A 16065-nucleotide genomic window follows, 5' to 3' on the forward strand; every position below is an offset into this window, starting at 1 on the left:
ATGTAGTCTCCTGTGGCACTGGCGCGGTCTCCTAGGGCAACGGCACCCCGGGGCCTGTGCTTTCCGGCTGAAGCTAGGTGCTGTCGTAGCGGCGGGTCAATGCGGGAAGAGGCCAGCGCAACTACTCCGGTGACCTAACAGTGAGCCGCTGGGTTCGCGGGGGATGCGGGGAAAGGGGCGCCTTTCCCGCGCCTCAGTTTCCCCATCTGGAGGGTGCGGGAGCTGATCCCTTAGGGCTTGCTCACAAAGGCGAGGAAACCGAGTGGCGGCAGTGTGTAATGCTTAGTGCCATTACTTCGTGTGTTTTGTTAGTCGTTTTAGACCGAGTCTCTGGTAGCCCAGGCTGGTCTGTGTAGTCGAGGCTGGCTCTTGCTCTTTCTGCAGCGCCTTCGAAGTGCTGAGATTGCGGTCATGCACCCCCGCGCTGGTGAATATATAAAACTTTTTTTTAAAAAAAGTATATACAATGAAAGTTTTTACATTTATTTATTTGTTTGGTCAGAGGACAGATTGCAGGAATCAGTTCTCTCCTTCCACCATGTGGATTCTCCGAATAAACTCAGGTTGTTGAGGGCAAGGGCTGAGGCTTTCCCTCCATGCTTTACAAGTTGAGTAAAATAGCCTACCTCTGCATCCCCCGCTCCCGTGCACATGGTCGTTGGTGGGCAGCTGGGTTGTTTCCCAGTTTTGTCTTTTGTGAATGATCTACGAACATGTGCATACATTTCCATCCGCTTGGAGCCCTTTTGGAGTGGCTTATGTAGTAGCTCCAGGTTTATTGCCCTGCATCTCGTTCTTTCTTTCCTAACTATTGCGTGTGGAGACTAACCGTGTTCATAGTCTAGTAGGCAGTGTGGTTTTCTGCGACATGGAAGCTTTGGAATGCAGGAGAGGCACAGATGGGAATCACATATGCAACCAACCATGCTGGGCCAGTGAGATGGCACATTGGAAAGCTGAGAGCTTAGTTCCAGGAACATACATGGTAAAGGGGAGAACCAAATGTTCTGTTGTCTTCTGACCTCCACAGACGTGAACACACACACACACACACACAAAATGCAAAATCAAATGTTAAAAAATAAAAGAAAGAGAAGACCATTGCTCTTGTAGAAGACCTGGGTTCAATTCCCAGCACCCACATGGCGGCTCACAACTGTCTGTAACTCCATTTCCAGGGGATCTGACACCTCTTCTAACCTCTGAGGGCTCCCGCATGAGTGAGCTATACAAACATACACTCAGGCATGCACAGAACCACATCATTTTTTTTTTTTTTTTTTTTGGCTCTTTTGAGACACGGTCTCCTTACATAGCCCTGGCTGGCTGGACAGACCTTTGCTGGCTGGCTAAGAGGGAAAGGTAGCAGGTTTCTGAAGAAGAAAGAGCCACCCACTGAAGCTAGTTATTCCCCGGGACCAGCATTGGGGAAAGAAAAGAGAAGCAGGCTTTGAACCCATAGAGTGTGTGCATCACAGCTAACTAAAATAAAGGCTTTTAGCCAAATAGTGGTGGCATATGCCTTTAATCTCAACACTCAGGAGGCAGAGGCAGGCGGATCTCTGAGTTGGAGGTCAGCCTGGTCTACAGAGTGAGTTCCAGGACAGCCAGGGCTGCACAGAGAAACCCTGTCTTGAGAAAGCAGAACGGAAAAAATAAAAAAAATAAAAGAAATAAAAAGAAAAACGAAACAAAAAATAAATAGATACTTTTAAAAAACTAAAAACATAATTCTTGGTTTTCCTAGAATGGCTTCCACAAGAAGGCCCCTTGGCCCTCCCCGAGGTGTTTTTGACTTCGGTGATATGTTCTTGGAGGACTCAAAGATGGATGAGATAAGGAACATACAAGCCCGAAGTCTTGGCCAAGTGACACCCTGGCAGAACAGAATCCTAAAGAGAAACCAAACGATGGAAGCCATGCCAGGGAAGGGGTCAAGGTTGAGCTTGGGGGGCCCCACCGTCTCCTCCAAGACCAGAGCCAACGAGGCCCTTAGGAAGCTGGCCCAGATCGAAACCAAGATCCGAAGTCGGAGGCAGGCGCCTGCGGCTCTGTCTGACGCGGGGTCTGACTCGGAGGCCAGCGGGGGGCTTCTCCCACAGGACACAGATACAGCGCCTGATCCTTCTTCTCAACATCCACACAGAGCTTTCCGGAAACCAGCCTGTAAACCGCCCCCAGCAAAGAGCGATGGGCAGAGTGGGAAAGGTAGCAGGTTTCTGAAGAAGAAAGAGCCGCCCATTGAAGCTAGGTCCCCGGTGCCCGCGGTGGAGAAAGGGAAGCGCATCCCACCACCCAGACACGAAGAACCTACTGGAAAACGTGATGCTCCCGACAGTGACGAAGAGGAAATGAAAGTGTTGCTCGCAAGTTGGACGGGCTCTTCTAGAGAGGAAGAAACACCCAGGAACCAGCGATTCACTGGCACGAAAGTCAGCAGGAGTGAGCATGGAAAACTGCCTTCGGTAAGGTTTTCTTTTGTTGGTTTTAGTGTTTTAGATTTTTTGTGACTCTGGGGACGAAACCCAGGGCTACCTCAGAGACCCCTCTTTTGTGTGCACAGGTGCCTGCAGAGCTGGAGAGGGCTTAGATTCCCTGGAAGTGGGGTTAGAGAGGGTTGTGAGGCTCCTGATGTGGGTGCTGAGAACCAAACCCAGGTCCGCTTCAAGAAAGAGCAGCAAGTGTTTTGTCCTGGTTGGTTTGGGTTGTCAGCTTGGCACAACCAGAAGCCACCGGGAAGAGGGAAGTCCAGTCAAAGATTGCCCACATCAGATGAGCCTACCGCCCTGTTTCTAAGAATTGTCTTGAGTTTATTGATGTAGAGGGCTCGGCCCACTGTGAACTGGTGGTGCCCGAGAGGCCTTGGGTTGTGTGAGAAAGCTGCCTGGGTACTAGCCAAGGGAGCCAGCTATTGTTGGCACCATTGCCAGAGATGTGTAGACGTCTCACCCCAGATGGGAACCAGTGACAAACCAAAGTACAAACAGCCTAAGTCCATCTTGGGGAACGAATACATTCACTGGGGACGCTTACAGGAGCAGAGGTGACTGGAGCCCACGGTCGTAAATACGGATGCTGGGAAGCACTTTGGCCATTTGCTCACATCCTTTACCCATGCCGCAGCTCTAGATTTCCCCAAGCCGGACTCCCCTGGCCCTGGGTTTATGTTAGTACAAAATAGTGAGTGTCCCCTGTGGAGGGGGCCACAGGCCAGTCAGGAAGTTGTTTCAGCCTCTGACTGGCAGCTGTCATAAGCATGCAGGGCCTTGGGTCGTGCTTCCCCCCAGCCCGAGTACTGCATTCTGGCACTGCAAGAGTGAGCCCACATGGAGGGGGCAGGTTTTGTTTGTTTGGTTGTTTGTTTTTTAAAGATTTATTTATTTATGATGTATACAGTATTCTGTCTGCATGTATCACTGCAGGCCAGAAGAGGGCGCCAGATCTCATTACAGATGGTTGTGAGCCACCATGTGGGTGCTGGGAATTGAACTCAGGACCTCTGGAAGAGCAGTCAGTGCTCTTAACCTCTGAGCCATCTCTCCAGCCCCATTTTTTGTTTTGTTTTGTTTTTGTTTTTTTGACAGGGTCTGTCTGTAGCCCTAGATATCCTGCAGTTAACAATGTAGACCAGGCTGGCCTCAAATTCAAAGAGCTCCACTCTTGTAGATGTAACCGTCTTGTTAAATAAGAAACACAGAACCAGTTGCAGAGTTAAAAACCACGAAGTCAGAGCAAGAGCGGAAAACCTTACCCTTCACTGCTCCTGCTGTCCTTCCTCTCCGCAAGAGAGCTACTTCTGTGTGTCCTATCTTTTTTATAGACTTTCTGTTCTGTTTTCTCATTGGTTGTAAACCCAGCCACATGACCTCCTCGTCACTGCCTGTTTGTACAGACCTCCAGGTCTTCTATGGTTGGTATTGAGATTAAAGGCGTGTGTCTGCCATGCTGGCTGTGTCCTTGAACACACAGAGATCCACCTAGCTCTGCCTCCCAAGTGCTGGGATTAAAGGCGTGCCCCACTACTGCTCAGCTTCTGCTCTGGCTTGCTCTGACCTCAAGGCAACTTTATTGACATACAAATAAAATCACATTTCAATACAAATAAAATATCACTATATTTCCCCTTTTCTATTTTAATAAAAAGAAAAAAAGGAAAAAAGTTATAACTAACTAATATAAGAAAAACTATATACAAAACTACAATAACTATATATACCATATATACAAACAATAAATACCTAAACAATGTCTAGTCATTTGCATTTGACAAATTTAGAGAAAATAATTCCATTATCTATCCTATTTTGGTAAGTCCAAAATGTACCTGATTCACTTTCTATCCTAACTTATATTACTGACGGAACTGTCTTATAACGTCTTTCAAATTTATACACTTACAGCTCTTAGTGAGTTTTTCTGAAATTCTTAACAAAGATAATTATAACTATAACCAACTGATCTTCAACTCCCTCAGAGACCCAAGAAGAAAATAGTACTACCTAAAAAATAAAAACAGGAAATGCATGCAAGCAGCTTCCAAAAAAAAAAAAAAATGTGAGTTGACAGAAACAGCCAGCTGCCTGGACAGTCACCTGAGGTTTCTCCGCAGTGTTGGGGCATCATCTTCAGCCTATAGGCTTAGCGTATCTGATAGACTCATTTGTGAACTAGGATGTATACAAGGTCAACAGTTTGACCTCACATTTGGTGAGAGCAGTCCATGTACCAGAAACACCTGAATTCCATTAGTGTCATGTCATGATACAGGATTTTAAATTCTGGAAATTATTGATGTCTTTTCAATTCAGCTGTCCATTTTTCTTGGCTGTGTATATGTGGCTTCATCTCGGCATCCTGTTCTTCTCCACATCCCTCTATTAAATGCCAGTCTACTATTGAGAGGGGTGAGCTTAGTTATTCTTCAAGAATAACTGTTTCATCTGCTGTTCCATTGCACATCAGAAGCCATTGGCCCACTCCCTGTTCAGCTGCCTTTGAAGAAAAGGGCACGGTACCTTTTACAGATTGCAAAGGCCATTCACTTCAGGGATGGTGCCATATTGTCCTGGCTTCAGAAGATGCCTTTTGTTAAAGCCACAACCACACTTGTTTTTGGCAAGAATTGGTAGTCCTTTGTTTCATGTCCTGTCTGTCCTGTTTGTCAGCAGTTGATTCAAGGATACTTTGTTGTCCAGTGGCTAACTTTTGCCACAATGAAAATTAACTCCATATGCAGTTTCTTCAATGCCCATATTTTCTCTGAAGTAGATTGGTACTGCCAGGAGCCGTCATGTCTCATAGTCATAGCAAAAAAGAAAAATTCTTAAATTATTAAAACATTTTAAATGCCATGTTCTGTAGGTCTCTGAAGGGTTTGAAGATGACCTGTCTATCTAAAATATATCTGCTTGATCTTGAAAACACACCTAATATGACTACAAGTTCAATTGTAATGTCTAACTACTAACTTTCATTTCTATATATCCTAATAGTTGGTAATACTAACATTTAAGGATTAGCAAATTGCATTACATTGTTAAATGAATGGTATAAATACAATATCTCGAGCAAGATTAGAAATATGTGTATGGTATATTCTAACAATCTCAATCTCAATAATAATAATAATTTGTATACAATATAAAACAATCCAATCCAATGTAAAGTATTTAAAACTGGTAATTGTCTTTTTCTTTTTTCTTTTCTTTTCTTTTCTTTTCTTTTTTTAAAACAAGCACCTTTTGCCTAGCCCTTTTCCTAACCCTTAACAACAACTTGTAACCAACCCTCCTAAACAATGAAAACTATCCCAGACCCAATACCCATAAAAAGACCAAAAAAACCACCCGCCCCACACCACCCCTTTGGGAATGTGGGCGTCGTTTTCTTAAAATTGCTTCCTGCTGGGTATGGGCGAAGTTATCTTTATTCTGAAAAGAAAAATTTTGGGTTAATTGACAAATTATAGGAAAGGTAACTATATTCTTTGTTATCCATAATGCCAAAGTTCAGGGTTTATCTCAAGTCCTTATTCAAGTAGTCTTTGAAACTGGATCATCTCAGCTAGCCATCTCAGAATTGCTCTAAGCACTTTGTAGTCCAAAGCTGATCTGTAGGTGATGTTTGTCAGCTTAGTGATATTATTTTCCACGTGGAATTGTCGTTGTGGGGCCCCATCTTCTTCCTGGAGATTTCAGTTGATGTTAGGCCTGGCCGTGATTTCCTGCAGAAAACTGAAAAGAGACTCGAACACAAAGACATGTATAGGCAGCTAATCGAAGCCTTTTCTCTAGAATTAATTAGTACTCTATATGACCATTATTATCTTAACAAAGTTTAAAATATATATATATATATATATCTTGTAAATTTTGATATAAAATTCATACTTTAAGAAAAGTTTAAAGAATCAGAATAGAATCAAAGAATTGAGATTAGTAATAGAATAGTCCCTTAATTAATTTGGTTTTTCTCCTGTCCCATGTCAGAAGATGGCTCTTTCTTCTGGTATGATACAGGGAGTTTTCATTTTCCTTTTAACAACATGCTTGAGTTTAAAGGAGGAGAGAGCCATTCTCCAACTCCAAAATCAGCTTGAAGCTTTAATTGAGCTGGGACTACAAGAAGACCAAGAGTATTAATATTTTAGAGAAGAGCAGAAACAAACATTTAGAAAGATTTATGAAATTTTGTAGATGATATACCAATAGGCCATTTTACTCTTTCTCCTGGGACAGATGATTTGTCCTTTTTCTTCAGTTGTCTCATTTGTCCAGTGTTCTTCAGATTCCTTAGCCTTCATCCTCCTAAAAGACAAAAACAAAAATCCTTCCCCAAGACTAATTTTGGGGAGGTTCCCTTTTGGCAAGTTACATCTGATTAAATGAAAAGGCATGTATTAATGGTATAAATTAGTTTAAACTGGATGGTCATGTTGGTTGATGAATTATGACCTCTTCTAATTAAGAGGTCTCTCTTGTTCAAATCAAACCTTTATCAATTTTGATGGTACCCACAGCTGATATTTTCCTGCAGAAACAAAAGCAAAACCTTGTCCCCAACGTAACACATACCCTGGTTTACATTCTTAGGTCAGCACATCCTTGAAGAATATAGGCTGATTTAATTCTGTAGTTTTTTTCTATTATCCAGTGATTCCTCAACTCTGTCCCATGCATTTAAGGCTGCCGTTCGACATAGAATTAGAGTTTGGATATCATATAAACATTGTGTTTGTACTGCAGCATATTGGCCTTCTCCAACAAGCTGATCCTGGAAGACTTGTATACCTTTATCCCTACTTTGTTTTGCTATGTTTTTAGCTTCCTCTTTGAACCACATTTGCCACTGGAGCTGTTGTCTGGGTTCCAGAACAGCCTGTGCCAGCTCCGCCAGTTCTGTGCTATCATAAGTTGACCAGGAGTTTAACATTTGCTTTACATATGGGGAATGCATGCCATAAGATACTATTGCTTCCTTAAACCTTCGTAAGTCTAACATTTCAACTGGAGTCCAAATATTTTGTGTATTCACTTGACCAGCTGTTGTATGGTTACCGGTTATGCCGGAATTAAAGGCATGCACCACCGCCCAGCTTCTGCTCTGGCATGCTCTGACCTCAAGGCAACTTTATTAACATACAAATAAATCACATTTCAACACAAATAAAATATCACTATACACTCTCCTCTGCCTTCTGAGCGCTGGGATTACGGGCGTGCGTCTGGGCAGGCACACTTCTGGCTCAGTCCTAGCCTTACTCTTCCAAGTCCTGCGACCAAAAGCATGTGACATCTTCAGCCCCCAGTCTTTCAGTGTCACCAGCAGCTATGACTGTTGCGTTCGGGGCCTTCCCAAGGGCTCACCTGCCCCAGCACTGGGGGTTCTCACAAACTTATTGCTCTCACAAGCCCCCTGTTCACTCTGTCGCATACGCAGGCTCTGGCTGTCACAGGGTGTTTCCTCAGTCACCTTGTGGGCATCAGACATGAGCGTCTTTGGAAGTCCCCGGCATCTGCTCTGAGCAAGTGTCAGGTGACTGAAGATGCTTTTCACTCAGGGAGACACCAGAGCAGCTCAGCTTGGGAAGGTTCTAGCCGCTGCTTTCTTCCCGGCTGGCTCCTCCGGGACTCTTCATAAGGTCTCCATCTGTTTTGCTCACCCCCAGTGAGCTGGGTGGGAATGCCTCTAGCTGGGACCAACGGGGTGCCGTTGCCCACCTCCTTGGCTGTCCCTGCATTGGCCTCCTGGGCTGGGTAAAGAATACGCACCCAGGAGAGAAACTCGGAACCTGAGATCCTCCTGCCTCAGCCATGCCCAACACCATCGTCATCTAAATGTGCACCTGTGTGTGAAACACATGTGCAGATGTGGAAGCCAGAGGTCAATCTTGGCTGTCCTTCCTCAGCCACTGTCCATCTTCCTTTTTGAGATACGGTCTCATTGGCCTGGGGCTCACTGCTGAGCCCAGGCTGGCTGGCTGGTGAGCCCCAGGGATCCGTCGGTGTGAGCCTTCCCAGAGCTACAATGAAAAGTGTGTACCTCCATACCCACATTTCAGGGGTCAAATTCATGTCTTGGTATTGGTGGAATTATTAAGGCCACTCCACGTAGTTAAAAGGGAAGTTTATTTTGTGGGGTAACTTACAAATGAAGGGGTAGGTCGCAGAGTCTGGCAAGGTAGAGGGTAGTCCGGCGGCGGCGTTCTCTGGAGAACTCTGCTCGGTCCACCTCTCGCGTCCGGCGTCCCGGAACCAAGAGAGTGAGTTCTTCCCGATCCTTCGTCTTCTGCTTCCTCCTCTGCCCCGCCTTGTGGGTGTGACCATTACCGAAGCCTCAGTGGGGGTTGGAACTTCCAGGCCAATGCTGGGATGCCTATCCACTACATCTTGGTGCTCACATGGCAGATACTTTACCTAGTCACTGTCCCTTAGAGTAGTACATTTATGTATGTGTGTGTGTGTGTGTGTGAGAGAGAGAGAGTGCATGCACACCTGCTTGTGTGTGTCCATGTGTATGCGTGGAGCTGAGAGGACAACTTGCCAAGGTCAGTTCACTTCCCTCCACCACATGGGTCCCAGGGATTGAACTCCAACCTCAGATTCAGCAGCAGGAGCCTTTGCTCCCTGAACCATCTTGCCGGCCGAGTCACCCACCCATCAGTGGCTCCATGGTAAGAGTTTATGTTGTTTAAGTTGGTAACTTCAGTCTTTTCACAAATGTAGGATCAGACTCCAGCTCAGCCAGAGGTCCTGTCTCTGCCCAGCGTGGACCGTTCCAGCTCAAAGCCTTCTCGTCCCTCCCATCGGCTAGACTCCCCATGGACTCTCAATGCTGGAGACACAGCCTCCCTCGCACCCTCGCCTTCCATCACAAATGACTTTTCAAAATCAGCGTCTTCAAAGATGGGGTGCATCAAGCTGGCTTCCTCCCCCAGCAGGAGTGAGGTGGGGGCTTCAGAGGAGCCAGTCTCAGAAGCTGCTGATGACAGTCTCCATGGTAACCCATCACTCTGGGGGGAAGGGTGAGGCTTCCTTGAGTGTACCCAGTCTGCTGTTCCAGGGCATTGCTGTGGGCAGTGGGTGAGTGGGTGGCAAATCCCATCGCACTGGCAGCAGGCCTGGGAGAAAGTCCTTCCTCTCAATGCTATTGGAGCAGCCTGTGGAGACCCCAACATTCCTTGTTTGAGTGAGATGGTAGCTTGCCCGGGTGCCTCCTTTGTCTTCCTCAGACCTCTCCCACTGAGTGTTGAGAAGACAGGCATGTGCCACCAGCCTAGACCTGAGTCTGTTCTTTTCACATAGCCTTGGTCAGAGAAAGGAAAACACACTCAAATGCTATGGGTGGTGCTAAGAGATGGTTCGGTAGCTAAGAGCACTGGCTGCTCTGGCAGAGGACCCAGGGTCAGTTCTCAGTACCCATGTGGTGGCTCACAACTGCCTCTAACTGCAGTTTCAGGGGATCTGATGCCCTCTTCTGGACTCTGGAGGCACTGCACACACATGCTGCACATACAAACATGCAGATAAACACTCATAAATAAATCTAAAGAAAATTAAAAGTTATGGGTGTTGTTGGGCGTGATGGTCTCCCATCTGTCATCCTAGCATGGGAGGGGGAGGTAGGTCGAGGCAGGAGGGTCAGGGCTTCATGGTCATCCTCAGGTGCCTACTGAGTTTGATGTCCACCTGGGTTATATGCGACCCTGTCTCAAAAACAGTCCACGCCCTAGGTTATTTAATCAGTTAATTTAGCAGAGCTGGGCATTGAACTCAGGGCCTCATGCATGCTAGGCAAGTGCTGTACCTCTGAGCTACATCCCAGACTGGATAATTCAGAGAACAGAGGTTGACCTGGAAGGGGTTCTAGATCTCTGTGGGCTGCATGGTGCGGGTGTCCTGCTGCTTTGTTGTCGGGTGGGATGAGGCAGGCAGGAGATGGTACTGTTGGGAACCCTGAGGGACAGAACTGACATTTGAATAGATGGCTGTATTCTTCACATCACTGCACTGACTTCGTAGTTTTGTTCTTTGACATTCTTATACCCGTGTGCACATTCTGGGACTGCCTCCCTTACCCATCAATCCCTCTCCCAGATTCATGACTTGCGGTTTGGGTTTTTTTGTTGCTTTTGTTTTTTTGGGACAGGGTCTCTCAACATAGCCTGGCTGTCCTAGAACTCACTATGTAGACCAGGCTGGCCTGGAACTCACAGAGATCTGCCTGCCTCAGTTTCCTGAGTGCTGGGATTATGGAGGCGTGTGCCATCATACCTCTTTAAAAGATTTTTTTTTTCTTTAAAAGATTTACTTATTTATGCATTTTATGTATATGGGTGCATTGTCTGTATGTACACTTGCATACCAGATTCCATTACAGATGGTTGTGAGCCACCATGTGGGTGCTGGGAATTGAACTCACTTCCTCTGGAAAAGCAGCCAGTGCTCTTAACCACTGAGCATCTCTCCAGACCCTGGCTTCTTTTTCTTTATTGTGTGATATGTGAGGGGAGCCTATGCCCATAGTGCCCATGGGATTCTCTCCTTCCACCCCACATGGGTCCCAGGGATTGAACTCAGGTCGTCAGGCTTGGCTGCAAGAGCCCTTACCCCCGAGCCCTCTCACCCACGTGCACTTATTTTTTAATTACAGATTTTAGAATTAATATTTTGTCCATTGATGATCTGGTTCTGGCTGACGGAGAGAAATCAGATATGGAACAGAAAGTAAGTATAATAGAGTCATTTTATTGTATTAATTTACGGGGTTATTTTGGTTTGTTTTTAGTAAAAACAGGATCTCAGTATGTAGTCCTGACCAGCCCAGAGCTCTCTCTATCAACTGGACTGGCTGCAAACTCACAGAGATCCTCCTGACTCTGCCTCCCCAATGCTGGAGTTAAGGCATATGCCTCACACATTTACTCACTGTATGTGTGTGTGGGGGGGGGTTGTGGGTGTGTGTATGTGTGTGTATGTGGTGTGTGTATGTGTGGTGTGTATGTATGTATGTGTGTGTGTTGTGTATGTATGTATATGTGTGTGTGTATGTGGTGTGTATGTGTGTGTGGTGTGTATGTATGTGTATGCGTGTGTGTATGTGGTGTGTATATATGTGTATGTGTGTGTGTGTGTATGTGGTGTGTGTGTGGTGTGTATGTATGTATGTGTGGTGTGTATGTATGTATATGCGTGTGTGTATGTATGTGTATGTGTGTATGTGTGTGTGTATGTGGTGTGTGTGTGTATGTGGTGTGTATGTGTGTGTGTGTATGTGTGTGTGTATGTGGTGTGTGTGTGTATGTGGTGTGTATGTGTGTGTGTGTATGTGTGTGTATGTGGTGTGTATGTGTGTGTGTGTATGTGTGTGTGTATGTGGTGTGTGTGTGTATGTGGTGTGTATGTGTGTGTGTGTATGTGTGTGTATGTGGTGTGTATGTGTGTGTGTGTATGTGGTGTGTATGTGTGCGTGTGTCTGTGCGCACTTGCCACCACAGCCCACACACGGAGCCAAAGATAAGTCTCTCCTCCCCTCTCACCCTGTGAGTCCTGGGGACAGAACACAGATTTCCAGGGGCATCTCTCACCTGAGCTACTGAAACAGCCCTTGTTTACTTTTTTTGGGGCGGACAGACCCAGGGTGTGGTCTGTGCTGGGCAAATGATCTGCCTCTGAGCCACACCGGCGCCCCATGAGTCATTTACAGCGTAGCAAGTTTGCAGCTGGAATGTTGTGTGTAGGCTGTGGGGCTCAGCCACAGCAGTCCTGCCCTTCTGATGATGCTGGCAACATTTAGGGGCCTGTGGGTTGAGTTTGGTACAATAGCGTCTGTAGGGGTGGAGGCCGGGGAGACTGATGTGTCTTGCAGTAGTCACCGATCCAAAGAATGTTCTGGCTCTCCTGTCAAGAGTTCCACAGCTTAGCCCGTGGGTGGTGGTGGCACACACCTTTAATCCCAGCACTCAGCGGATCTCTGAGTTCGAGGCCAGCCTGGTCTACATGGTGAGTTCCAGGACAGCCAGAGCTACACAGTGAGATCCCGTCTTGGAAAAAAAAAAAAAAGGAAGGAAGGAAGGAAGAAGGAGAGAAGGAGACACTAAGTCCAGAAGGGACCCCATGGCTTGGTTCCTTGCACTTGGGAAGTGAGTTTGAGGCCATATTGATGTACATAGTTCTAGGCTAGTCTGGACTACCTAGAATGAACCTTGGCCTTGTCCTTAGACTGCAGAAGAAGAAAGAAGCCTTGTGTGAAGCGCTTTGTGGTTCCTGGCACTGGGCTTCAGCACAGTGAATAGCATATGCTAAGCATGCACAAGGCCCTGGGCTCCATCCCCAGCCGCCTGCCGCCCCTAGACAACACGGAGCTGCCCTGTTGGTGCATATAGGGCATGTTTGCTTTGTTTTCTGAGACAGGTTTCTCCACATGACAGTCCTGGCTGTCCTGGAACTCCCTCTGTAGATCAGGCTGGCCTCAAACTCTCAGAGATCACCTGCCTCTGCCTCCTCATTGCTGGGATTAAAGGTGTGCGCCACCACCACCTTAAATGGGTATTTTTTTTCTTTTTAGTGTTTTGGGGATTTTTAAAAAATTAATTTATTTAATTAATAAATTAATTATTTTTAATCACACCCATGATATTCATTAATTACACTCATGATATTAATTATATTGTGGTATTTGTTTACATTCGCAGTATTCACTCAATAATTATATTTATGATATTAATTACATTAATTGTATTGATTTATTACATTCATGATATTATGTCCTGATACTACTGTCCATTTGTGGGGCTTTTCCATCACACAAAACAGATTGTGTACTTAGGAAATCATTGCTCTATATTCCTTTCTTCTCCATCCTGAGATAACGTCTAATCTTTCTGTCTCTATGAAATTGTATATTATTTATTTATTTATTTATTTATGAATTTGCATATTATTTATTTATTTATTATACAGCATGTATGACTACAGGCCAGAAGAGGGCACCAGATCTCATTACAGGTGGTTGTGAGCCACCATGTGGTTGCTGGGAATTGAACTGAGGATCTCTGGAAGAGCAGCCAGTGCTCTTAACCTCTGAGCCATCTCTCCAGCCCAAATTTGTATATCTTATATATTACATGTAATAGAATTCTATAGTATTTGTCCTTTTTTTGAATGAAAAAACATTTTATGTATAACTGCAGGAGAAATAATACAGATAGCTTGAACATAAAAACATAATTTAAAAGTCCAGGGTTATTTTAAACAGTAAAATATTTTCTCTGTAGAAAATATTATAAATGATAACATTTCCCAATAAGCCCCTTTAAGCCAAATAATAGCTGATTAAACGGGTATTTTTATTTTGCTTTTTAATTATGTGTTTCTGGAAGTACATGTGTGGATGCAGTGCCCACACTGGCCAGAAGAGGGCATCAGATCCCCTGGGAATTGAACCTGGGGAAGAGCAGCCCTTGCCCTTAGTCACTGAGCCATCTCTCCAGTCCCCGCCCCCCCTCCCGTGTGTGTGTGTGTGTGTGTGTGTGTGTGTGTGTGTGTGTGTGTGTGTGTGTGTGTGAGTCGAGTCCAAAGACAACCCATGCACATGTGTGAGTCGAGTCCAAAGACAACTTGTGGGAGTCTGCTCTTCACCCCCATGTGGTCCAAGGAATCCCACTCGGGTTGTCAGGCTTGGCATGGACTGCCTTTTCCTGCTCAGCCATCTTTCCAGCCCACAGAAAAAGGTTTTTAATCCTTTTCTTTGGGGAGGTCAGGGGGACAGGTCTCACTCTGTAGCCTGGCATGACTTAGACTAGGCAGTCCTCCTGCTTCTGTGTTCCAAGTGATGAAATTACAAGCACGATACACCACAGCTGTTTTTATTTTTACTTTTGGTTTTCTGACATGACAGGATCTCGTGTAGCCCAGGCTGGCCTCCAAATCACTCTGTAGCTAAGGCTGGTCTTGAACTCCTGATCCTTCTGCCCCTTGCCTCCACGTGCTGGAATAAAAGGTGTGGATTACTTTGAGTTTCTGAGAGAGGGTCTTGCTGTGTAGCCCAGGCTAGCCCAGAATTTACAGTCCCCTCCTGAGTGGTGGGTCACAGATGTATGCTGCTCTGCCTGGCTGAAGGGGCATTGTTTGAGCTTTCTAAAATCCCCTCCGGCTCTGCTGCCATTGCTTTTTTTAGAAGGAAGGTTCTGGAAAGGAAGGGATGTCAGGCAGAAGCTCTCCACCCACGTCACCCATTCCACTGGAAGAACACAGAGCTACCCAGCACGAGAGCCCTGCATTTCAGGGCACAGGCACCGTGGCTGCAGATGAAGAGGGCCTCACCACTGAGGTCTCGGAGCATCTGGCTGACAGCGCCGCCGAAGCCATCCCATCTCACAGTGTGTCCAGTGTGCGGTCCGTGGAGACCCCCACGGCGCTCACGGCCAGCCCCACTTACTCAGAGGATTTTGAGGAGTCCTCTGGCCTCTCGGCCTCAGAAGCATCACTCAGTAGGACACTGGACACCTCGTCGCAGTTTTCTTCCAGTAAGCGGACCGATCTTTTCCCCAGACAATCCCCATCAAGGACAAAGTGGGGCGAAGGTGTGACCAGAGTCGTGAAGGAGACAGCTGTGCAGACTCTCGACCCTGCCTTTGCCTACCAGTGGAGTAAGGGTGAGCGAGGGCCTGTGGGAACCTGGGCTCTTGTCATTAACCAGCTTTGGGGGGTCTTGGTGAAAAGTTTCCATACCCTGATGTTAAGCCTCTCTGCCAGTGCAGTAAATGTAATCAGACCGAATCAAACCGAATTAAGGCAAGTCCAGGTTTAATGAGTGAAACGCTCCTGGATGATTTTGCGGTCCCCAAAGAGGAGACGGTGAGAAGAGACCGATTCTCTAGGGGGGCAGTTGAAATACCCTGTAGGAGTGGTCTTGGGCATCTTTGGGGAGGAGCTGCCATTTGGTGGGTTTTCTGAGATGAAGCAGGATTTGGAGAGAAAGAGATAGGGAAGGGACCGCTGAGGTAGATCTTCCCCCTCAACACTTGGCACACTGTTTCTTCTTCCCAGAACAAGGCAGTGGCAGCTAGGGTGTTTCTGGTAGCCTCCCAGCTCTGAAACATATTTCCGAACTAAGACAAAGGCCTGTCCAGACCCTGGGAAGACAGTTAAGTCTGTGGACATTCTAGATGCCACCACTGGGGCAGATTGCTCCTGGTGCCCAGAGGGGACCCACCCACCAGCCTGTCTGCAACCCCCTGCACCCAGGTCCTCACTAGGTGCCATCCAGACTGCACAGTTTCCAAGGTCACATGTCTGACCTTAGTGGCCAGTGTATTCTGAAAGCAGCTGTTACCATCATGCCCACTGGGACTTCCAGATGTTTCTCTCCTTCCCAGCTGTGGCCTCAGGCTCCTCTGTTCTTTCCTGACATCGCTCTAGACCTTTTCCCTAGGCAGCTGCAGGCAGGGTGCTGCTCCTACTTCCTCCTCCGCTGAGGAGGGGCGCACTTCTCACTTGATGGTTTTGAATTTGGGGCCACACTGTATATTAGCCTTGCTTGACCTTGTTGAGGTTGGGGGTCTTC

The 16065-nt window shown here is 46.4% G+C and overlaps 1 protein-coding gene across 5 annotated transcripts in view; it reads left to right on the top strand.

Moving 5' to 3' along the window:
- Nucleotides 1-16065, top strand: part of C17H19orf44 (chromosome 17 C19orf44 homolog) — a 19039-nt gene continuing 2974 nt past the window's right edge. For 2 of the 5 annotated variants that reach the window (XM_036209501.1, XM_036209500.1), the window contains exons 1-5: nt 2-140; nt 1748-2465; nt 9225-9498; nt 11152-11225; nt 14677-15154. In XM_036209501.1, coding sequence (XP_036065394.1) covers nt 1749-2465; nt 9225-9498; nt 11152-11225; nt 14677-15154 — 1543 coding nt within the window. In that variant the 5' untranslated portion in view covers nt 2-140; nt 1748. The other 3 variants (XM_036209496.1, XM_036209497.1, XM_036209498.1) reach the window with 3 other exon arrangements.

This window comes from Onychomys torridus, chromosome 17 (genome assembly GCF_903995425.1).
Source record: "Onychomys torridus chromosome 17, mOncTor1.1, whole genome shotgun sequence".
In the NCBI taxonomy this organism is placed as follows: Eukaryota; Metazoa; Chordata; class Mammalia; order Rodentia; family Cricetidae; genus Onychomys; species Onychomys torridus.